At 43.6% G+C, this 22,285-nt stretch overlaps 4 protein-coding genes and 1 long non-coding RNA gene across 6 annotated transcripts; 2 read left to right on the top strand and 3 right to left on the bottom strand.

Moving 5' to 3' along the window:
- Positions 398–1,242, bottom strand: LOC8078543 (phylloplanin). Its single transcript, XM_002461154.2, has 2 exons — positions 925–1,242; positions 398–843 (listed from the first exon to the last, which is right to left on the bottom strand). The coding sequence occupies exons 1-2, from the start codon at positions 1,097–1,099 to the stop codon at positions 551–553; spliced, it is 468 nt and encodes a 155-aa protein (XP_002461199.1). The 5' UTR covers positions 1,100–1,242; the 3' UTR covers positions 398–550.
- LOC8074438 (phylloplanin) lies at positions 3,749–4,882 on the bottom strand. Its single transcript, XM_002461153.2, has 2 exons — positions 4,398–4,882; positions 3,749–4,301 (listed from the first exon to the last, which is right to left on the bottom strand). Exons 1-2 carry the CDS (start codon positions 4,558–4,560, stop codon positions 4,024–4,026), a joined length of 441 nt encoding a protein of 146 aa, XP_002461198.1. The 5' UTR covers positions 4,561–4,882; the 3' UTR covers positions 3,749–4,023.
- Positions 13,697–14,190, top strand: LOC110432539. The gene is made up of 3 exons (XR_002449973.1): positions 13,697–13,771; positions 13,936–14,008; positions 14,089–14,190. It is a non-coding gene; the product is annotated as an uncharacterized LOC110432539 (long non-coding RNA).
- LOC110432800 lies at positions 14,956–18,198 on the top strand. The gene is made up of 7 exons (XM_021453632.1): positions 14,956–15,121; positions 15,203–15,411; positions 15,898–16,192; positions 16,287–16,373; positions 16,468–16,597; positions 16,696–16,844; positions 17,875–18,198. The coding sequence occupies exons 1-7, from the start codon at positions 15,119–15,121 to the stop codon at positions 18,196–18,198; spliced, it is 1,197 nt and encodes a 398-aa protein (XP_021309307.1). The 5' UTR covers positions 14,956–15,118.
- On the bottom strand, positions 18,514–19,888 carry LOC110433063. 2 transcript variants are annotated; one of them, XM_021454673.1, is made up of 4 exons: positions 19,501–19,888; positions 19,341–19,373; positions 19,027–19,219; positions 18,514–18,941 (listed from the first exon to the last, which is right to left on the bottom strand). In XM_021454673.1, the coding sequence occupies exons 1-3, from the start codon at positions 19,820–19,822 to the stop codon at positions 19,125–19,127; spliced, it is 450 nt and encodes a 149-aa protein (XP_021310348.1). In that variant the 5' UTR covers positions 19,823–19,888; the 3' UTR covers positions 18,514–18,941; positions 19,027–19,124. The 2 variants fall into 2 exon arrangements, with proteins under 2 accessions (XP_021310348.1, XP_021310347.1); XM_021454672.1 differs by having other exon boundaries at positions 19,341–19,876.

Genomic DNA, 22,285 nt, shown 5'->3' with positions numbered 1-22,285 from the left:
TCTCGCTCGCCGAGTTACGCCGCTTCGGCGGAGGGAGCGCGGAAGGCGAACCGCTGCTGAGTATGGGTACGCGATCGGGTACGTCCGGGAGGAAGAGGAAGAGGAACCGGAACCGAACCGAGAAGGGGCAGCGACACTCGGAGCGGACTCGGGACTCCACTAGCTAGATCCGGCGATGTCGTCCCTGACTCCACCACCTCCCACCACCCTATTGTCGCCGGCCACGGCCGTGAAGCTCCGACAAGGCGATCACATTCTTCCCCTTCCCCTCCCCCTCCCCTCCCACATGTGGCCATGGCAAACTCCGGTGAACTCTAGCCTTGGCGCCCTAGCCAGACAGCTCATCTAAACTGTGCGTGCTGCAGCTCCGCAGCGTGTGCGCTCGTTTTTTAGCATTTCCGAATTTAATTTATTATATTCAAGGATGGAAGGTAGGGAAGTATTTAGCTCTGCAGGCGATATGACACAACCCATCCACCTATACTGCTTTGGTCGTCCGTCGCTTTTTGTGACGGCTACAATGCGATACCCACTCGCCGACTCGATGAAACTAAGCAGCTGGCGAATCATCGGCCGACGTCGCCACGTAGGAGAAACCACGCGGGAAGAAGACAATGCTGACGAGCCGCCGGAGGCCGGAACGGAGCGTCCCGGCGGCCGGGAGCGTCGCGTCGCAGGCGACCAGCGGGGTTTCCACCACGAGGCTGCAGCTGCTCGCCACGCTCGACGGCGCCACCGTCGTGTTCACCGCCATGCGGAACCACCCCTTGCCGTCCGTCGTCGCGTTCGCCGCCAAGGCGCTGGCGGCGCCGTCGCCTGTGCACTGCAGCTCCACCAGCGCGCCTGCAAGAGGCATGCGCACGTACGTGTGACGGTAACGCACGCAGTCACGCGCAGATCGATCGAGATTGAAGCTTTAATTACCTGGGAACCCCGGAGCAGAGCCCGTTCTCATGGACGTGCCGTTGTTGCAGGGCACGAAGCCCGTCACAACGACGTCCGCTTGGATGCGCGCCGGCTGCGGAGGCGGCGCGCCAGATGCGACCGCGCCCGCCACGGCGACGACCCCGATCACGAGCAGGAGGCGTTTGCAAGCCATGGATGCTAGAGCAGAGGATGTTGGGTGTTCACTGCAGAAACGAACGTACTAACTTTGATCGGCTCAAACTTCAAATCTATTTGTGTTCATCAGTTTAGAGCGTGCGTGAGTGTTTATATGATGGTTGGAAGGTGGGGTTTGATTTGATCTCTCATTTTTAAACGATATCAGCGGGGTTAAGTGCGGTTCTCCATTAACCTGTGTTAGTCACCTATGGCTTGTATTATGACGATGGTGCAAAAGAACTATACTTCTGGCGGCAAAAGGACCGAGATGTCGTGGTGCTGAATGGTACGGTGATTGTGGGTTAAATGTGCAGGATGAGCAGCTAACCACTATGGGTGTGTTTCTGCCTAACAAAATTAAGCTAGGCTAGTCTTAGTCTGCTTAGCTTGGCTACAATGCATGTTTGTTTGGTTGATTGGCTTGCTTTGTATAGAGTCACATCTTCTTTAGGATGGTGAACTCAGCCCCTCTAAGACATTGTGTCAAAGAGTTGTTGGGCACACCCCTCGCCACCATCGTCCTCCTCACCAAGTGTCGCACGCCTTGGACCTGGTCGGCTCCCCGTGCGTCGGCCTTGGTGCACTTGACCTCCACACTGGTGAGGCCATGGCAGAGCACCGCACTCCTCCGTGATGCGGTAGCGGCACGACAGCTACCATCCTTGCCTGCTGGCCTCTTCTAGGCCCATGGCAACACCGACGCGAGGGAGGAGGAAGCAATGGATCGCAACAGGAGAGAGAGAGAGCGACTCAAAGGCGGAGAGACTAGTGTAGCAGCCGACCACACCAAAGTTGGGATCCTCACAGAGCATCTCCTCCACGACGACACGAGGGTCGGTGAGGATGGAGAGGATAAAGGCAACGGGGTCCTCGCTGGCCTTCATGAGCGCCACATGCTCCGTGGATTCATCCACGCAAAGCTCCACCATGGATGGGATCTGAGCGAGGAGGGGAGGCCGACGGTTGTGGGGCGGATGGTGTGGCCCATGCGAAGGAAGGGGACAGACAATGCGTCCCGTGCAAAGGACGAGCAACATAAAGTGAAACCGAACGATGACGAGAATGGAGCATCGGGGCTAGCTCTGACTGGCTCCAAAAGAAACACCAACCCCATGTTTCTTTCTGAGCCCAGCTCCGGTGGATGACCAATTGAAGCCTGGCTCCAAGGGCTGGCGTGACAACCAAACAACATAAATCTGGTCCAACCAAGCCAAAAGACACTTTGGGAGCCCAACGAAACACACCGTATATGACTTATATAAGTTATATTATGACGATGGTTTTGCTTTCTCCAATTCTCCTCTAGTATTGTATTTGAGTGTACTTTCTGCTATTATTGTAACTAACTGAATTTCTCTGTTATGGTTTGGAAGATTTCAGATAGGATATCGAGGGTGACATTAAAGTGCGCACACAAAAAGATTAAAGCAGTGCTGCAGTTAGGTATGTGCGCATGCATGCCACCACTCTGAACGTTTGGGAGTGCTATTTCTTTCTTCGTCTTCTTTTGCCTTTGTTTATGATCTCTTTCTTTTAAAAAGCATGAAAGAATCGCGAGTCGTTCAGGATATATATATATATATATATATATATATATTCTAGTGTCAGACTGTCAGCTAAAGGCTAACTCACTGTCTTGGTGTTTAAACCACTAGTGATGGAGTGCCACTTGTTTAGTTCACCCCAAAGACTAAAATCTTTTCAAGATTCTCCGTCACATCGAATCTTACGCAACATGTATGGAGTATTAGATATAGACGAAAACAAAAACTAATTACACAGTTTACCTGTAAATCACGAGATGAATCTTTTAAGCCTAGTTACTCTAGGATTGGATAATGTTTGTCAAATAAAAACGAAAGTGCTACAGTTCCGAAAACTTTAACAAGGCCACTAGTATTTCACAAGATTCTCTTTAGCAGGCAAAGTCCAAATTTCTTCTTTACTAAGAAAGTAGAAGATAAGAAAGGTCCAAATTGTAGGATTATATAGGAAAATAAAAAAATAAATCATTCAGGACTATTTCTTATGTTGAGGGAGGGAGGGAGGGACCTGCATCCTTCAGGAATAAAAAAAAAATCCTAGTGTCAGCTAACTCACTGTCTTGGTGCTTAAACCACTAGTGACGGAGTACCACTTAGTATTTCACAAGATTCTCTTCAGCAAGCAAAGCATACGAAAGTCCAAATTTATTCTTTACTAAGGAGAAGATAAGAAAGGTCCAAATTTCTTCTTTACTAATGAAGATAAGAAAGGTCCAAATTTTAGGATTATATAAGGAAAAAAAAGTGAATCATTCAGGACTATTTCTTATGTTGAGATTTAACAGTCATTTTTTATAAAATCAAAAAAAATGGTGGTGGTGGGGTGGGTAGGGGGGTATGATATTTTTTATTGAAAATAATGTGTTAGTTGATTATCCTTTATTTTACTTGGAGCTAAGCCATACAGTGTAACTGATAGCTTACAAGCAGCTCCCTCTATTCACAGTTGGATCGATGATCGATGTTTTGGGCAGCAAAGAGTAACTAATGACAAGTTAATAAATTTGGTGTCCAAAACGTTGTCTGATTCTGATGCCCTGATGCAATAGTTCTCCGTGTGACAAGTTAAAAATGGCAGTGGACATGTACACGAAGATGCCTTAGCTGACAAGCATCCATTTCGCAACTTTCTACTTCGGTCAGTTTGTGCGTGTATTGCATACATCTAGAAACATTTTACATTTGTAATTGTAAGTTCCCAGCAGGGGCAGACTTACACATTACTACCGTATATGACAGACGATTGAGCGGAGAAAAGCAGTGGATGGATCGAGAGACTTCATGCATTTTCATTGTGTTATACAGTACGAGCACATACGTATAGTATGCATCGATCTACTATATATATATATGATGATGGATCCGGGCGGCCACATCAGGCTCGTCGGGCGTGGAAGGAGAATCCGGCGGGGAAGAGGTGGAAGATGCCGCCGAGGAGGCGCGTGAGCGGGCCCTGCAGGTAGGAGACGAGGCTGCCGACGTCGGTGAGGTCGGCGTTGCACTTGATCAGCGGCGTGTCCACCACCAGCGTGCAGCCGCCGATGAAGGCCGCCAGCGCGTTGGTCATGTCCAGCTCCATGGAGAAGGTGCCGTTGGTGTTGGTCGTCGCGCCCGCCACCACCTTGCCCGCGCACCGCAGCTCCACCTCCGCGTCTGCGTGCATGCCGGCCCGCCGGGTGCCGCAGGTGAGCCAAGGCTGACGACGTCGATGTCAATGTCAGTGGGGGTACAGGTGGCGGGTGCACGTACTCGGGAAGGCAGGGGAGGTGGCGATGTCGATGAGGCTGCCGGTGTTGCAGGGCACGACGCCGGTGATGACGAGCCGGCCCAGGCGGCCGAACTTGGCGTCAGCGGCGCCGACCACGCACGCCGCCGCGACCGCGAAGAGGAGAAGCGCCTTATTTGACGCCATCCGCCGGATCGGAGCGCGCGAATCTTCTTCGATGTCGCTAGTCGCTTTGCTCGAGCTCCACTCCACCAACTGCTCACTGTCACTGCCACTGCTGGCTAGCTCCTTTGCTAGCTTAAGGAAGGCATCTCCATTTATTTATAGACCCGGAAAGCTAGCTACCCGGCTGTATTGTTACCACCAAATAAAGTTAACTCCATTGGATTAGCAGCAGTGACAACTGCTATTATATATTCTTGCGTCCTCTCGTTTTGACCTCGCTGTATGTATGTATTGTTGAGGTCTTGAAGATGAACTGTGGCACAGAATATACGCACCGAGTCATTGTTCAGAAAAAATTAAAGGTAAAAAGAGAGCGGAAATATAATGCGACGGTGATGATTGCTGAAGAACCCTTTTGGCGTGCATTGGGGGATAAATTCTCTGTGCTTTAATTTTTCGAAGGTGCTCAGTAGTTGGTGGCGGCGCAGTGGTTAGCTAGCACGGGCCCGGCGAATTCACGGGCTCAGTGCTCGTGAAATTTTAAACAGAGAAGGTGCGCCATGTCGGCACTTGTTTACTTTACTCCAAGCAACAGCAGCAAAGAACATCATGTCATCATCACAGCTAAGATAAGCTGGCCGATCTAGGGGATGACGATGCCTGCCTGAGTGCCTGCTGGAATACTGTATATGAAAACAGTTGCTGGATGAGGCTGAACTGATGCTGCCAATGGTCATGCTCGTTGCCAGTTGCCACTGGCAAATGGCAATGTGCATGGTGCATCCAAGTCAAGGCGAGTCAAGCCAAAGCCAAGCTGTGGGTGTGTGTACGCTCCACTGGCGCTTTGTGCGCTGCGGCCAGCTCGTGACTCGCTCGTCGTCATTGCAGTCGTTCCTGTGCAGGCAGAAACAGGAATGGTTTCTCTACTCTTCCCCGACCCTTACGTACGGCCGGCCGGTTCTCCTGTCGGGGGGCATCGGATTCGTCGTTCGTGGACGCACGCGAGCTTTTCAGGCGTGCCTGCCTTGCCGATTGCCGTGCTGCGCGTGGGGTGGGTGGGTGCTTTGCCAGCGCTATCATTTCAGGTTGCTCCGTTTCAGTGTGACTGCCGCCGCTGTGGCGCATCCGAACTGACTGCCTGCGTGTTCTTGCCACTGTGCTTCGACAAGAAGAGAGTTGGCCCTGCGTTTATGAGGGAAACCGGAGCCCAGTCCATCTAGAGTGGGCTTTCTGACTGTAATCAGGAAGGAACTCACTCCATCAGTCGCCGTAGGCGTCGGCGTTCCTGCTGGGCCATTTTTTTCTCCTATTATTGTTGGCCCATGTGAGGCCGTAAATGAATAAGAAAAGACCGGAGTTCCACTCAAGAAAAAAGACTGGAGTTTTCTACCTTTACAACCGGACGAACCCTCTCTCTCTCTCCCTTCAACTTTCAAAACCATTTAAATCATTACTCCCTGCGTTTCAAATTATAGATCATTTTATTTATTTTTTTTGTTTATTTTTTTTTTGTTATTATGTATCTAGACCACAAAGCACTTGGATTTCTACTTTCGTCTATAAAGATTTAGGAAAACAAAAGGAGAATCAATGGACCAAAGTTTCTAAAAGAAGAGGAAAGAAGCTAAGGAAAGGTGTTCCTTTTCTTAAGGAAATTAATTATTCATTCGTCCTCCTATGGTTACAGAAGTTCACGAAAGCTTCTCACCGTTATCCTCAGTAAGGGCAGCTCCAACAATTAGACTTTTTGAGATAGCTTTAAACATTTGTTTTCATATTTTAATAAAAGAGACAGAAAAGCTAACTCTTGATTCAGAACTAAACTCTTGCACACACTTTAAGGTTATGTGAGAGTGCAATATGAGGCTTCCCATGTTAAAAGCTATATGCTAAACACTACTAAATTGGTGAAGTTCTTCTAGTGTTTTTAATTAGTAATAAAACACTACCACTAGTCATAGCACTAGGGAATTCTCACTAGAAAATATTTACCAGGGAAGCTTTGTACTAAATTTTGAATGCTAAAACACTAGGAGAAAACTATATACTAGGAGAAGTTGAAAAATTTGGTTGTGAAAAGTTAGTGTTATTAAAGAAATTGGCTTAAAGCTAATAACTAGCTCTAATCATTGCGGGTGCCCTAAGAAATTTCATGACAGTTTTCTTGGTGAGGATGCTCTCATGAGAGCCAAGTGTCCTAGGACGTATTTGTTTTTTTTACCTCCTTATGATGATGACCGTCTTCATTGGTCCGACAGGATCACACGGTAGCTTTTGTTGATGCTCTTACAGCACACGTCCACAAAAGGACTATTCGATTTGTTTGTCTGCCGTCATGTGCCTCAAGCCAAGTACTCCCACAACAGCTCCCTCACATGACCAAAGCTACACATCTCTTTTCAGGCCTTGTTTAGTTTCCAAAATTTTTTAAGATTTTTCATCACACTAAATTTTTGGACACACTCATAGAGCATTAAATATAAAAAATAATAATTATACAGTTTGTCTGTAATTTGCGAGACCAATCTTTTTAGCCTAGTTAATCCATGATTTGACAACATTTAATAAATACAAACAAAATGCTATAATAGCTAAAGTCAAAAATTTTCCCCAACTATTGCATGAATCAAACATACGTTTCCATCACGTAGGGTCCACTCAACCACATCCATTTAATGGTTTCTAACAGATTAAAAAAATCATAATACTTAAATCAAATATTCAAATTAAATTCCGATTACACTATCAGATTTTATATAATAAATTCTTTAAAATAAGATCTCACATGGATATATTTAAATACAAAATATAATGAACATTTGACTTATGAGGGTAGCATATTTTCTATTATTGAGTAGAAACAATATTTTAGGTTCAAAGAATAATGTTTCGTCTTTTATGAAAAGAATGTTCTCTATTTAGGCTCATGAAATTGATATTATAATATACATAAATAAATAAATAAATAAATAAATAAATACATAACCTAAATTAAAAATAATGAAATCTAGAGCAAAGCATAAGAAAAAAATATGTAATAGAGATAAATTTAAAAAATGAGTACTTTTTAAACATCATAAAAGGGGCTCTTTGGTTGGGCTTTTGAACCTGCTTTTGCTTTTGTAAAAGCCAAAAGCTAACCAAATGGCCCAAAAGCCACAAGTGCTTTTGTCCAAAAGCAACTTTTCTCGTAGTACAAATCCAAAAGCACCTCACCCTTAACTTTTGGAGTTCGTTCACTTTTTTCCAAAATCCACGAGTGACCAACCAAACGGTTTTTGGCTTTCTCAAAGCTCATATCCCACAACAGCTTTTCAAAAGCTCAAAGCTCACAACAGCTTTTACAAAAGCCACAGCCTAACCAAACACATTCAAAATATACTATAGAACATCACATATATAGTAAATGAACATCACTAAATACATCATAAAACATCACAGAAAATATATTATAACAACATATATATACTACATGAATATTAGAAATACATCATAGAACATCATTATATACTACGTGAATATTACATGTATACTATGTGAAACATCAAAACATACATTGTGGAATATCATATCTATACCATGGGAACATATAAAAAAACATCATAGAACATCACAAAAAATATCATAAACATCACATGTATACTATATAAACATTACTAAAAAAACAACACAAAACATGATATTATATACAATACGAACATTACAAAAACGTAATAGAACATCTCATATATATTGTGTGAACATAAAACAAATTATAGAGCATCATCTGTATACTATAACAACATTATATGTATATTGGTGGACATCATAAAATACAACATAAAACATTACATACATAGCACGTGAACATAAAAAATATATAACAGGACATCACATTTCCAATACGTGAAAAAACATAAAACATCACATATATATACATAAATATTGAAAATAATGTAGAACATCTAAATAATAATATAATGAAATAAGTAAAAAATATTGAAAAATGAAAATAACAATAAATACATAAATATTAAAAATTTAAAAATGACTGACACATAAAAAGAAACAAGAAAAATAAAAGAAAAGAGAAAGATCAAATATAAAAAACATGAATAAAAATATATTAAAAAAAAGAAAAGATAATACAACACGTGGCCATTAAAAAATAATAAGAAAAAAGAAACATAAATATAAAAACATTTGAAATAATAAAAAATCACATAAACACAAAAAATAAAAATAGAAAATGAAGCACAAAAAGAAAAATAGAAAGAAAATATAAAGAAAAACAAGAAAAGAAAAAGAAAAAATAATAATAAAAAGAGAGAGAGAAAAAAAAAGAACGAATCGTTCCTGAACTCTTGTGTTCCCACGCCGTAGACTCCTGCGTGAGCGTTTCCCACGCTTTACTCGGCAGACGACTCCGGTCGAAATATTCGGACCGGAAGGCTAAAGGCACCTCTTATTTAGAAATCTTAAATAGTTTCTCAATATATATAGGGTCAATATCTTTGAGCATTTCCAATTGTTTGGAAAAATTGACTTGGAAAAAATTGTCATTTGGCAACTTGCTAAACCTTTTGGCAAGTGAAATTTTCTTGTATCTCCAGTAGTTTGGTAAATTGGGCTCGATAAACATAAAAAAAAAATTGGCCCACATATACCGATTCAACAGATTTCGTCTGCCCTCCTCGTGCTCGTCGCATACCGCCACTATCCTGTTGCCGTGCATCAGGTAATCACTATCCTGCCGCCGTGCACCAAGGCAACCAGCTTCCTGCGGCCATCTCCTTCAACAAATTAATAAAGGTTGGAATACGTGGGTAGGGAGAGGAATATATCCGGCCAGCACGCTCTGGAAAAACAAAGCTCAAACGAAGTCTCGAATATCTTGTTGAAGAGAGAAAAATATCTAGCTAGAGTAGGGATGGATCGGAGGGCAGCAGGAGACTCCACGAAGACTCCAGGCACGCGATGACGGCCAGGCGCGCGATGAAAGGACAAGATCGCCAAAGACGCGGGAGAAGTGGCGGCGCACGAGACAACAAGCGAGGACGACCGCGGAAAGATCCGCGTACGGCTCCTCCTTTTTCTAACTTAGAAAAATTTAGCAAGTCTTATTCCAAACTATTGAAGAAAGATTTTTCTTCTTTTTCAAAAAAAAAACAAGAATAACAAATCATTTTTCCAAATAATTAGAGATGCTCTAACCTTTTAAAAGAGGCACGGACAAGTAATTAATGAAACTGACCCGTATGCGTCATGTCTTCCTTAGTATAATCTATAATCAGGCTTTAGCCGATAATGATGCAGTATTAGAGTTAAGCTTTGTGTTCTTTTAAGCCTAATTTTTTACAATTTGGCCCTTTTTTTGAAAAAAGTTCACAATTGGACCCCTGGAAAACTTAAATGCAGAAATGGACCCAGGGGGTCGGCGCCGAGGTTTCACGTCTCGGCGCCATGGATCACGGCGCCGAGGCCCCTGGCGCCACAGATCCCGGCGCCGAGCTCGGCGCCACAGATCACGGCGCCGAGCTCGGCGCCGTAGATCCTGGCGTCGACCCCTTAAATACCACCAGGCCGCGGCTCGCGTTCCTCTGTTCGCGAGGCAGTCTTCCTCACCGCCGCCGCTCCCTGCGCGCCGCCGCCGCTCGCCGCGCTCCCCTTCCATCCCCCGCTCGCCGCGTGCCCCGCCCGTCCCCCTACTCGGCGCGCGTGCCCCGGCCCGGCCCCCGGTGCTGCTCCCTCCGGCCGCGCCGCGCAGGGCGCCCTCGGCGCCGAGCTCGGGTGGTGCCCGGCTTGGGAGGTGGGCAGCGGGGCGCCTCCTGCCGCGGCTGGTGCTGCCGCGGTCCGTGCTGCCCCTCACCGGCGCTCCGTCCTGCCGCGGCTCGTGCCGAGGTGGTGCCGCATTTCCCTGGGAGGTGGGCGTGGGCGGCTCGTGCCGCGGTCCGTGCTGCCGTCGGCGGGCGGGCAGCCGTCCCCCACCCGAAGCAGGGGTTAAGCCTACTCCCTACGAGCACACCTAAATTTCAGGTATTTTTTAAATTTTCATTTCGTAGTTGGCATTGTTTTTATAATTTAGGTTGTTTTTAAATATTTTTTTAGTTAGTTATTAGTAAATAATAATTTAGTTAGTTATTAGTTTTTATTAGTGTTATAATTTAGTTAGGTAATTCATCTAGCATTTTTTTATTTAGCATAGTTTTGTTGTCAATTAAGTTATTAGATAGGTAGTACTTGTAATAAATTTAGTTACGAAACATAGTTATATAGTTCGATAGTTAGGAAATTTAATAATATTATGTATTTTCATGTCATATGTTCTTATTAACATAGTTATATAGTTAGCAAATTTAGTTATATAGTTGGATAGGTAGATTATTATTAAATTAGATACACATATACATAATAATTCGTATGTGTACTATAGTTGTAGTTGTATTAGTTATATGCCTAGTAACATGGTTATTTTGTATATCAATTAGATGAACAATTTAGTAACTCTATATCATGGAGGAAGTGTGGAGAAAGATCAGTTTGGCAATGTTGATTTTGTTGGAATGCAAACGGTCCCTTTGATGTTTGATGAGCGGCCCTTGTTTTCTGAATTGATGGGTAGTGCTCGTGATGAGCTTAAATGTAATTCGAATGAAGAAGAAATCTTAGTTGAGGGGGTCATTCACCATGGCGGGTCAGGGACAATTTTTAGGCGGTTGGTCCCAATTGTATCCGAGGTTCAATGGGACAAATATGTCAAAACTGTCATGAAGAGTGAGTTTAAATGTTTGGATTTGGTTGTGCGCAACTTGTCCAAGGAGCCAGGCCCTCTAGTGGATTCTCCTCTTAATTGGCAACCACCCATTTGCCCTCTAGTGGACAATCCGGCACCCTCAGCTTCTCTGATACCCATTCAGAACGTGGGTGTGGAAGATGTGGTTGTCGTTCCTGATGCTCAATCCGGTCCCAATGAGGTTGGCTGCGTACATACCCCTATGACCCAGACAATTCCATGTAAGTGGCGTAGTTGCATTATTCATTTTGTTAGCATTCCTTCGTTCGATTTAGTTGTCTCAATTGTATGCATATTTGTGGTTTTGTTGTAGGTGACAATCCAAGTAATGATTGTTGTCATCCTGTGCCTCCAACAATTAATGTTGACGCAGCTTTTATAGCATCTAATAGTTTGGATGTTAATATTGAGGATGATGAGGAGCCCTATGGCACAGCTAGAGCTGTTGATTCCGATGATGACCGGCCAGTTGCACCTTTAAGTGAACAAGAAATGGAGCTTATCAGACGTTTTTGTCCTGATCGTGATCCACTAGTTCACGAGTTTAGTGACCTCAGTCATTCTCAAAATGCTTATGCAGAGGGAAGAGATGATGAGCTGCTGGAGGCTCCTGAGCCTGGTGAGAGTGTGCAAATTCAGAAGGGCATGATCTTTAATGATTTGCCCAACTTAAGAAGGTGGTTGCAACAATATTCTGTAATACGTAAAAGACCCTTCAAGGTGATGCACTCCCATGTTGAGCGCCGCTACACGGTTGTGTGTGAGATGTCAGATTGCAACTGGAGGGTCTGTGCTCGTAAACAAAAGGCCACCGGGAAGTTTAAGATCACAAAAATTGTAGGTCCACACACTTGTGCCCAGACTGACCTTCAACAGAAGCATCGACAGTTGACCTCTACACTTATTGCTAGTACGTTATGCACAACTTTAAAGGGTCAGCCCAACTTGAAGGTCAGAACAATTATGGACATGGCTCAGAAGATATTTAAATATGACATAAAGTATGGCAAAGCATGGAGGGCAAAGCAAAGGGCCTGGAAGATGATATATGGGGACTGGGAGGAGGGATACGAGCAGCTGCCAGCAATGTTCAATGCAATGAAAGCAGCTAATCCAGGCATGCATTACGAGTACATTTCGAAGCCTAATGAATGGAGGAATGGGAGGCAGATATTCTTTCGTGCATTCTGGTGTTTTCCACAGTGTGTCCAGGCCTTTAGGCACTGCCGTCCAGTGTTATCAATTGATGGTACTTTTCTGCTTGGCAAGTACATGGGCACTCTTTTGGTAGCCATTTCCTGTGACGCTGACAACGCATTGGTTCCTTTGGCTTTTGCTTTGGTGGAGAGAGAGAACAAAGACAGCTGGGGTTGGTTCATGCGCCTTGTTCGGATACATGTCATTGGCCCACATAGGGAGGTTGGTGTCATATCTGATAGGCACCACGGCATACTCAGTGCCGTACAGGAGCAGATTCCTGGTTATGCACCTTTGCACCATCGTTGGTGTACTAGACACCTTGCAGAGAATTTACTTCGGAAAGATGGTACGAAGGACAACTTTCCTCTATTCGAGGAGGTTGCTCGAATGCTTGAGGTGCCGTTTTTTGAGGAGAAGTTGGAGCAGTTAAAAACCGCAACAAATGCAGAAGGTAGGCAGTGGCTGCTAGGTTTGATGAGGGAACCTGAGAAATGGACAAGAGCCCATGATAATGGTGGATGGAGGTACGAGTTTCAGACTAGCAACATGGCAGAGTCATTTAATAGTGTGCTCAAGGGTATACGTGCCATGCCAGTCAATGCCATTGTATCTTTTACCTTTTATAGACTAGTGGCCTGGTTCAACGATAGACATGCTCAAGCATTGCAATTACAGAGTAATAATATAAAATGGGCACCTAGAGCTAAGAAGCACCTTGACAAGGCAAAGGAAAGGGCTAGAACACATGACATAGAGTGTTTTGACCATGCCACTGGCAAGTACCAGGTCACTGAAAGGGGTGGTACAACGTCAGATGGTGAGATCCGACCATCAAGGAGTTATATTGTTGTCCTGACTGATTTTTCATGTGGATGTGGGAGACCAAGACAGTACCACTCTCCTTGTTCTCACTATATTGCAGCAGCTAGGCATCGCAACTTTGACTACGAGACCAAGATACCATGGGAGTTGAGTGTTGATAGCCTTGTGCTAACTTGGTCGCCCCGTTTTGAGCCTTTCCTAGATGAGGGGCAGTGGCCAGAATACATTGGCCCAAGGTACATTGCAGATCCAAGTGCTCGCTGGAACAAACGTGGAACCAGAAAGCGTACGAGGCATAAGATGGTCATGGACCAGATTTCAGGTAGAACGAGGCGAGGGAGAGCAACCCCGTTTGTTATTGACCCCGAGCAAAATCAATGTGGCAAATGTGGTAGACTTGGACACAACTCGCGTACTTGCCATTGGCCGCTAAGTCAGGTGCACTTAATATTCTATGTACTTTAGTTGTTAAATACTTTCATATGCAACTTACTTTTTGGCAGACATACATGTTCTAGTGCTCCTTTGTTTAATATAATGACATTGTAATGTATTATTTTTTTCTGCTTAATTACTAACTAATGGATCAAATTTGTTTATAGGATGGAGCAGTTCCACCTCCTGGATCCATACTACGAGGTGAAGCACCGAGGACGACTCACTGCCGAGGGGGCGGTACTTACTTTGATCTTTGCTTTTCATTTATTATTAATTTGTGTACTTATGCATTAAATAACTTGATTGTATGGTTGCAGGAACTACCCCCGCTTCGACCTCGAACGCATGACAAGTTCGAGGAGATGCGGTATGACGACAGGTACACACCTCTGCTGCAGAGGGCTGGCCTGGATGTCATATCGTATCAGGTTCGTCGTGGGTTGCCTCCAATTAACCCCGCGGCGATCATAGCTTTGGTTGACAGGTGCACCATTTATCTATAGTAATCGTATGTTTTTTGAACAAACTTTATCTATCTTTCTGAAAACCCTAACAACAATGTTCTTTAAATTGTAGGTGGAGGCCAGAAACTCATAGTTTCCACCTACCTTGTGGAGAGATGACTGTTACACTCCAGGACACTCAGAAGATCCTGGGTTTGAGTGTTAGAGGTCGTCCAGTTATCGGACACTGCAGGCCCGATGGTTGGAGGGCCAGAGTTGAGGCCTTCCTTGGAAGACCACTTCCTCCGGAGGCACCGACGCAGCGCACCACTGGGGTACCAATTGCTTGGCTTAGGCAGAGCTTTGGTAATTGTCCGGCACATGCGGACCAGGAGACAGTTGCCTACTACTGTAGAGCTTGGATCTTGCACCTATTTGGGTGTGTTCTTTTCCCTGACGCGACAGGGGACACTGCATCGTGGATGTACCTCCCGTGCCTCACTGACTGGGACACCACAGGTACTTTTCCCTTACACAGTTATTATTAATTTGGTTTCTTATGTTTACGTATGCATTGATTAAATTGATTGCAACGGTTTCAGGTACTTACAGCTGGGCTTCGGGAGTGCTGGCTTACCTATACCGTAGCCTTTGTGAGGCGTGTCGTCGGACCGCAAGTAGTTCTTCCGTTGGTGGTTGTGTTTACCTACTGCAGCTTTGGATGTGGGGTCGTCTTCCAGTTGGACGGCCCATAGTTGACGCTCCTCGGGAATGGTTTGCAGTGGGCAACCCTCGTCACCGTCCGACGTTTGCCCATCTTTGGGACCAGGCGAAAGTCGCCTTCAGCAGGACTTCACGTGCGTACGTACAGTATGCCAATGAGCTCGACACGCTTAGGCCCTCCATGGTGAGTAAAATGCAGTAGTTCTTGTTTATTGTATGCTCGATAGTTTGTCTAACTTGCCATATACATGTCTTATGTTTGCAGGTTAATTGGGAGCCGTACACGGCGAATGATGCGCTGCATCTTGGAGTAAGCAGCATGTGTAGTGAGGATGAAGACTTGTACTTGATGATCTGTCCTCTAATTTGCTTCTATGCTGTTGAGTGGCACCTTCCAAATCGAGTAGCCCGCCAATTTGGCTTGTGCCAGCAATGGCCTGTCCCTCCATTTGATACTTCCGTGGAGCTGCACAAGTAAGTTATTTTGGTAATTTATTTCATGCATTTGATAGATATGTTGACTGCAATTTATTCAAAGTTCAATATTTATTCAAATTTCAATACCTATAATGTTGCTGAAAATTACATGATTGCTGAAATTTATTTGCTACTTGGTCCAATATAAATCCTTGCTGAAATTTATTACCCCCTATATGCATGTTGGTACTTTTTACATGCTTGCTGAAATTTATATAAATGTTGCCGAAATTTACATGCTTAGTGCCTATCCATGCTTGCTGAAATTTATAAATGTGATATTGCAGATCCATGCTTGCTGAAATTTATATCCTTAGTCTTTTCTATCGTATTTGAAGTGTGCTACTACAACCTACTTGCTGAAATTTATTTCATACCTACTATATTCATGTTGCTAGTTCAATATTTTAACCCCGTACTGAGTTTTAGAATCAATGTTGTTAAATCTCTGTTTTTATTTTCATCTTTAATATTTAATTTTAGGATTGATCGTCAGAAGCAAAAGAAGACATTTGAGTTTGAAACTTTGCATCGTCAGTACATAGAGGTGTGGGACCAGTTTCATGACAACCTCTACGAAAATGAGCAACCACATACCAACTACAATTTTCGTGCATACCTTACTTGGTACCTAGGTGTTACACGAACAAGGTTGAAAATTCAGTGGACCCAAGCAGATTATGCGTACCTTGAATCATCTGAGGATGAGGACACTTCCTATGACCTAGCAGCACGACAAGGGACACTTATCGAGGCAGCACCTGTCTTGGACCGAGTGGTACATGTCCTTTCCACTATACAATTGTACGATTGTTGTCCTTTCCACTTTATAAATTGCACCTATATAAACTATTACATGTCTTATCTTATAGGGCAACGCAATAAAGCAATCTGTACTTGACATCGAACGGTTTCCAAGAACAGGTGTGGACGAGCACACACTAAACAACTTTCTTGGAGTAAGTACTTGACATCGAATTTATCTAAGAACAAGTATTACGACCCTCATTTATCATATATCTAACAATATGAATTTTAATCTTTGCATAATAGAGACTAGCACGTAGGCTTAGGCGTGCTGCAGCTCGGTGCGGTTGCGGTACTAGTGCTGCGATGAATGTGCATGTGCCACAGGAACGACAATGCAACACACCTGTTGTGCATGGTAAATCTTCTTTGGAAGGTATAATTTTATTAAATTTGTTGTTTATTTGAACTGAGCAATTTTCATGGTATGAGATAATGAATTAAGTGCACACATAATTTGAACAATGTTTATAGGATCTGGAGGACAGAGCTCGTCTCGGCCAACTATGGACACTTTTCAAAGCGATGATGATGAGGACGAAGAGGGGGTGGCCGAGGAGCGTGACTATGACGAGCTTGGGTTATCTCAGCTTCCTGATGCTCCTTCTACTCAGCCTACGCAGGTTGCAAGAAGGCGACGTCGTTCGCCTTGTAGGTACACTCCAGGCACCGATGCTCTTGGCCACAAGGGTAAGGGTAAGACTAGGAGGCAGTGAGGATGACTTCTGTGCTAACACCATGGTAGCAGCTTAGAATTGATGGCATAACTTCTGTTATTTTGCATGTATCGACACTGTGAACTTTGTGGACTATTTGTACTATATGGGACTGTATGGTCTCTGTGGACTATCTGAACTATCATTCCTGATGGCGTATGTGCTTGTGTTGTGATATTTGGATGAATCAATGTTTGTATTGTACTGTGATGTCAATTTATAACTGTGGATGTACCAAAAATAGGGGAAACTCTTGCAAATTTTTTCCATGAATTATTCAATGTAGTGCACATATTCTGTGGTCCATTCCTATTGGTTTTCGCAGTGTAGGCTTTTCAGAAACAGTGAACCAATATGGCTTTTCATTGAATCATCACATCCGAAACAGTGAACGAATCTAGCCTTTTCAGATGACAATCCAAATAGACTTTTCAGTTTTCAACTAGGCTTTTCAGTAATCGAATCTAGGCTTTTCAGGTGCATTTATTATATACTACAACGGCTACCAACTATTGGGTTCCTATATATATACGCAGTGGTGAGAGCGTTGCTACTCACTTGAGATTGTTCAGTTCAAGTAAAAATGTCTGGAGGGTCGTCTAGAGGGAAGGGAAAGGGAAAGGCGGCGATGAAGGGTAATCCCTTTCTTTGGGAGGGTCCTCTTGGTCCTAAAGACTTTGAGGAAGCAATTTATGATAGGTTCCCCCTTGAGAGCAAACATGATTTTACTAAAGAGGCACCACTGAGGGCATATGATGACCGAAAAGAAGAGTGGCCAAAATGTATGCATGGTGAGGATTGTTTGGTGCAGATGTACATAGAGGGGATAGATGGAGGGCGTCGTTTCTTCAAATGTCCACGAGCATGGGTAAGTCATATTACTAATTCAACCTTCAATAAGATACTCTCTTGTGCTAAAGCTACATACTTATTGCAGTCATCCTTGTCAAAAGAGAACTGTGGCTTCACCAGATGGGTCGATCCTAGACCTATTCATCCTCATGCAGAGTACATCTACTACCTGCAGGACCGTATCTTTGATTTAGAAACGGAAGTTAGCTGTGGTTACAAGGATGACGAAGAGGACGACAACAGCAATGCTACTGGCTCCCAAAACACAATATGCAATGATCCATACTGCACATGCCCTAATCACAAGAACAAGGGCCCTCCTTCACCACCACCCCCACCACCACCACCAACAACGGGAGGATACTATGGAGAAGGGGCAACACAGTTTGCTATGTGGCCACACTACTAGGTAGAACTGAACTAATTCACAGGCCACATCCATATGTTTGTTGTTTGGTTTAATCACCTAAAGCATGTTAGGGTTAGTCGAAAGAACTATGTACCTTTGTGTGGTATATGTTCTCACATGCCATTCCCTGTGCTTGTTAATTGCTTGAATTACCTAAGGCATGTTAGGTTTAGTCTCGGACCTCTGCACCCTTGTTTGGTGCATGTTTTGACATGCCATTCAATGTGATGTGTGCTAGTAGTTATGCAATATACTAGTTCGTTAACTTCCATTTCAACTAATTATCCTCATTTCATTGCCCATGCAATACTCAAATATAAATATTGTCTACTAATAATGAAACTAAATTAAAATTGCTAAAGTGCATTACATGACAATAAATTGAAAAGTCCAACACAAAAACAATATTGTCCATGAACCAAACAAAGAACAAGAAGGTAATGTAACTACTGAGTGCAACGAGGCCACTTTCCCTTCCTCTCGGCATCTGGATTCTCATCCATCGCTGCCTTCGCTCGGCGCACACGCTCAAGCTTCTTTTCCCTCTCCTCCCGAGCCGCAGCAACACGTCTTCTTTCCTCCTCTTCCTTGTGCTCCCTCTTTTGAGCCTCCTCTCTACGTCTCTTCTCTAATATCTCAGCACGCTCCGCATCCCACTCCTTTAGGCCTTGTAGAAGCCGCTTGTCGGACTCCTTAATCTCAGTGTCGATCCACTGCTCAAAATCACACAATGGTGGAGGGGTCTGCAACAAATATATTTGTTCAAAACATTAAATCATGCTTCATAGGACACAAATTAATAAGTGCACAATAGAAAAAATAACTTACAATAAAGTTACTGCGGCGTTGTTTTGGCGTAGGCTCCCAGGCAAAATTCGAACACATCCAATACCTCTGCCGATAGGTTTCCTCGTCTTCCGAAATTTCTACCTTGCAAGGATCACCACAAAAGCACATAGGTACTGGAACACCGCTAGGAAGCGGCTGGTGGATGTACGGACTACCGGTCGTCCGGCCATAGCTACAGTTCAAATAATTCAATTCTAAGAAATCATAGCAAATAACGATTGAACCGAAAACTACAATTTACCAAATGATAAATAATGAGGAATGAAATTTAACGAAACATGTTGAAAGGTTACCTTGGTTTGCTACTTTTTCCACGACGTGGCATTCTACGATTGCATAAGAAAAATATTAATCATCCATTCAAAAAACTATAAATGGTTTATCTAAGTCTACAACATACGTGTAATATAGGTCAAATCAATGAGTCAAAAACTAATATGTGAAAGAGTATACCTGGCTCTTCAAGATCTATGGAACAAATCAAACTTTTGATGGTCCAAATATTGAATCCAAATTCGTGCTCGGTTTTTGGAGAGAGAGAGCCGAGAGGGGAGATGAAAATATGAACTGGTAGCGAAGGCGTCGGATGATTAGTACCAGGGAGCTCGGCGCCGTGATCTGTGGCGCCGAGCTCGGCGCCGTGATCTGTGGCGCCGAGCTCCCTGCCACGTCGGATCCAAGTCAGAAGGCAGCCAGGGGCCTCGGCGCCGTGATCCATGGCGCCGAGACGTGAAACCTCGGCGCCATGATGCATGGCGCCGACCCCTGGGTCCATTTCTGCATTTAAGTTTTCCAGGGGTCCAATTGTGAACTTTTTTCAAAAAAAGGGCCAAATTGTAAAAAATTGGGTCTTTTAAGCCACCTTGTCCAAATTTTCTTGATCAACTCTTATAAAGCTCGAGTTCATCTTTCCCGTAGATGTCTACCACTGTCTTTAACAACCATTACCCAAAATACAAGACCCACTCCAAGTTTAGGTAGTGCTACGTATAAAGGATTCTATACTTATTTTTAATCTTCCTCAACAACAAGACTTAAAAGAGAACTCTTCCTATAAATGAGTCTTAAGGAGAAAGGATCCTCATATTTGGTACCTCTTCTAATATTCAAAATAAGTCTTTGGTACTCTGTTGAAGGCTATAAATATAATATTGAAGATCCACTTTAGATTTGGATTTCATGATAGATTAAGTGTTGGAGACACTCTTAGGCCGTGTTTAGTTTGGGAGGGAAAAAATTTCGCGACACTATAGCACTTTCGTTTGTTTGTGATAATTATTGTCCAACTATGGACTATCCATCTCGTAAATTTCGACCAAACTATATAATTAGTTATTTTTATCTATATTTAATACTCCATGCATGCGTCTAAAGATTCTATGTGACGAGAAATCTTGAAAAATTTTAGGTTTTAGGTGGAAGTAAACAAGGGACCGTCCCAGTGTTCTCCCACTGTAAATGTGACAGTGTGTGAATGAGTGTGTCGTCCTTCTAGCAGCTCCTAGCCATTGCACAATGTCCTTTAAAGTGAAGCTTTCTTATGAAAGTTGTTCCTTAGTCCCTAAGTCTTTACAGTGTATCTCTGTGAAGAATGGAGACTAGTTTCTCATTTTTATTTCCAGTATCTTTATCCTCACTCTCGTAATTTTCTAAAAAAGAGTCTTTTCCTTTTCGACGAGGATCCTGACCAGTACCTTTTATCCTGACTCCATGTCTCCACCTCATGGTTTTGGAGCGCTCACTGGTCTAAAACCTGGACATCTCAGGTCCCCTCAAGGCAATCATATCACCTAGAGCTAGTTCATACATAAAAATATTCAAATACATGTCTGCTGTAGAAAAACGTATCTACAGATAGATTATTTTAGTTATTCAATCAATTGGCATACAAATGGATATATAATCAACATTTATATTTATCCAACATTTAACAATAAATAGCTCAGTAATTTTTTTGGTTCATTACATTATTTATTAAGTAAAGAATATAAGGGTAGATATAGATTATACTCCCTCCAATCTAGTTTAAAAGCCATTTTGTTTACGTCAAGAGTCAATCTTTATAGTCTTTGATCAACAATTTGGCTAATGAAATTTAACTGTTCTATTACAAATTTGATACTACTAGATTTGTATTATAAAAGTCTATATAATATAAAATAAATGATTAATCAAAATATAATTTAGAATACCATGTTCTATCGACACCGGAGAAGAAATTGTAGTTATGTAGGGCCTAATTTGGAAGGAGGAGGAAGCAAATACAGAGATGGGAAGCCTTCTATGGAGAATTAAATAATTTATTCAAATGACATCCTCTGAATTGCCCGTCCTAAGAAAGAGTTCAATATTTTCAAGAGAATTAGAGTTTCTAAGAGCAACTCCAACCATTATGCAAATGGACTTGGCATTTACCGAAATGCATAAAACTCCAAAAAAAACCCTCCAATCGTTATGCATTTGGACTTTGCATTTTACATAGCTATACTTTTGGAGGGGGAAACTTGGCATATATGCCAAAGGAGTCCGGCTATGCAAATAGGGATCACAGGATTCTCGCTTCCACCTCGCGGGCTTTTTTCTTCCCTTCGCGCGGTTTCCCTTCGCGCCGCCACCACTTCGCGCGATAGGAAAAGCATCGCACGTCCTCCTTCGCCAGCTTCGCGCGCGCGTTTGGACGAAGCAGCTAGATCCATTCTCCGGTACCCTCGATCTCATGTTAGCTTCACGAAATTCTGCTGCTCGCGAGCTGCAACCTTGACTGATGGCGGCGACCTGCCTTGACGACGAACTGATGGCGGCGACCGGAAACTGATGGGGAACAGGACCTGGTAGAGATCGGTACTGGAGCCAAGGGGCGAACCTGTACGACGACGAACGGATGGCCAACAGACGTAGAACTAGTACGGTGAACGGAAACTAACGGAACGGGAGATCGGTACTGCGAACGGGAACGACAAACTGCGCAGCTCACAATCGGTACTGCGCGGCTGTTTGGCGCGGGAATTGGTGAACGGGAGACGACGGCGGGCTATTTGGCGCGGGATCGATTGGCCGCGCGGGAAGGAGTGCCGCGAATCAAAATTTCCGGGAAAAAAAAGATGATGGACTTGGCATTTTGCATAACGGTTGGAGATCACTCGATTTTAGCCTTGCCATTTTCATTTGGAGGTTTGCAATTTGCCTAAAATGCATAACTTCAAATGCATAATGGTTGGAGATGCTCTAAACTAGGCTC

This window comes from Sorghum bicolor, chromosome 2 (assembly GCF_000003195.3).
Source record: "Sorghum bicolor cultivar BTx623 chromosome 2, Sorghum_bicolor_NCBIv3, whole genome shotgun sequence".
Classification (NCBI taxonomy): domain Eukaryota; kingdom Viridiplantae; phylum Streptophyta; class Magnoliopsida; order Poales; family Poaceae; genus Sorghum; species Sorghum bicolor.
This window is presented reverse-complemented; position numbering and strand designations above follow the sequence as displayed.

What these genes read in the sequence shown, in the direction of transcription:
- LOC8078543 (XM_002461154.2), bottom strand. Translation starts at nt 1,099, where the DNA reads ATGGCTTGCAAACGCCTCCTGCTCGTGATCGGGGTCGTCGCCGTGGCG. An exon ending in CTCTGCTCCGGGGTTCCCAG is followed by an intron (nt 844 to 924) that starts GTAATTAAAGCT and finishes TGCCTCTTGCAG; the next exon opens with GCGCGCTGGTGGAGCTGCAG.
- LOC8074438 (XM_002461153.2), bottom strand. Translation starts at nt 4,560, where the DNA reads ATGGCGTCAAATAAGGCGCTTCTCCTCTTCGCGGTCGCGGCGGCGTGC. An exon ending in CACCTCCCCTGCCTTCCCGA is followed by an intron (nt 4,302 to 4,397) that starts GTACGTGCACCC and finishes GCATGCACGCAG; the next exon opens with ACGCGGAGGTGGAGCTGCGG.
- LOC110432800 (XM_021453632.1), top strand. An exon ending in CACCTGTCTTGGACCGAGTG is followed by an intron (nt 16,193 to 16,286) that starts GTACATGTCCTT and finishes CTTATCTTATAG; the next exon opens with GGCAACGCAATAAAGCAATC. An exon ending in TGGTAAATCTTCTTTGGAAG is followed by an intron (nt 16,598 to 16,695) that starts GTATAATTTTAT and finishes CAATGTTTATAG; the next exon opens with GATCTGGAGGACAGAGCTCG.
- LOC110433063 (XM_021454672.1), bottom strand. Translation starts at nt 19,372, where the DNA reads ATGCCACGTCGTGGAAAAAGTAGCAAACCAAG. An exon ending in GGAAAAAGTAGCAAACCAAG is followed by an intron (nt 19,220 to 19,340) that starts GTAACCTTTCAA and finishes TTTGAACTGTAG; the next exon opens with CTATGGCCGGACGACCGGTA. An exon ending in AACGCCGCAGTAACTTTATT is followed by an intron (nt 18,942 to 19,026) that starts GTAAGTTATTTT and finishes TATTTGTTGCAG; the next exon opens with ACCCCTCCACCATTGTGTGA.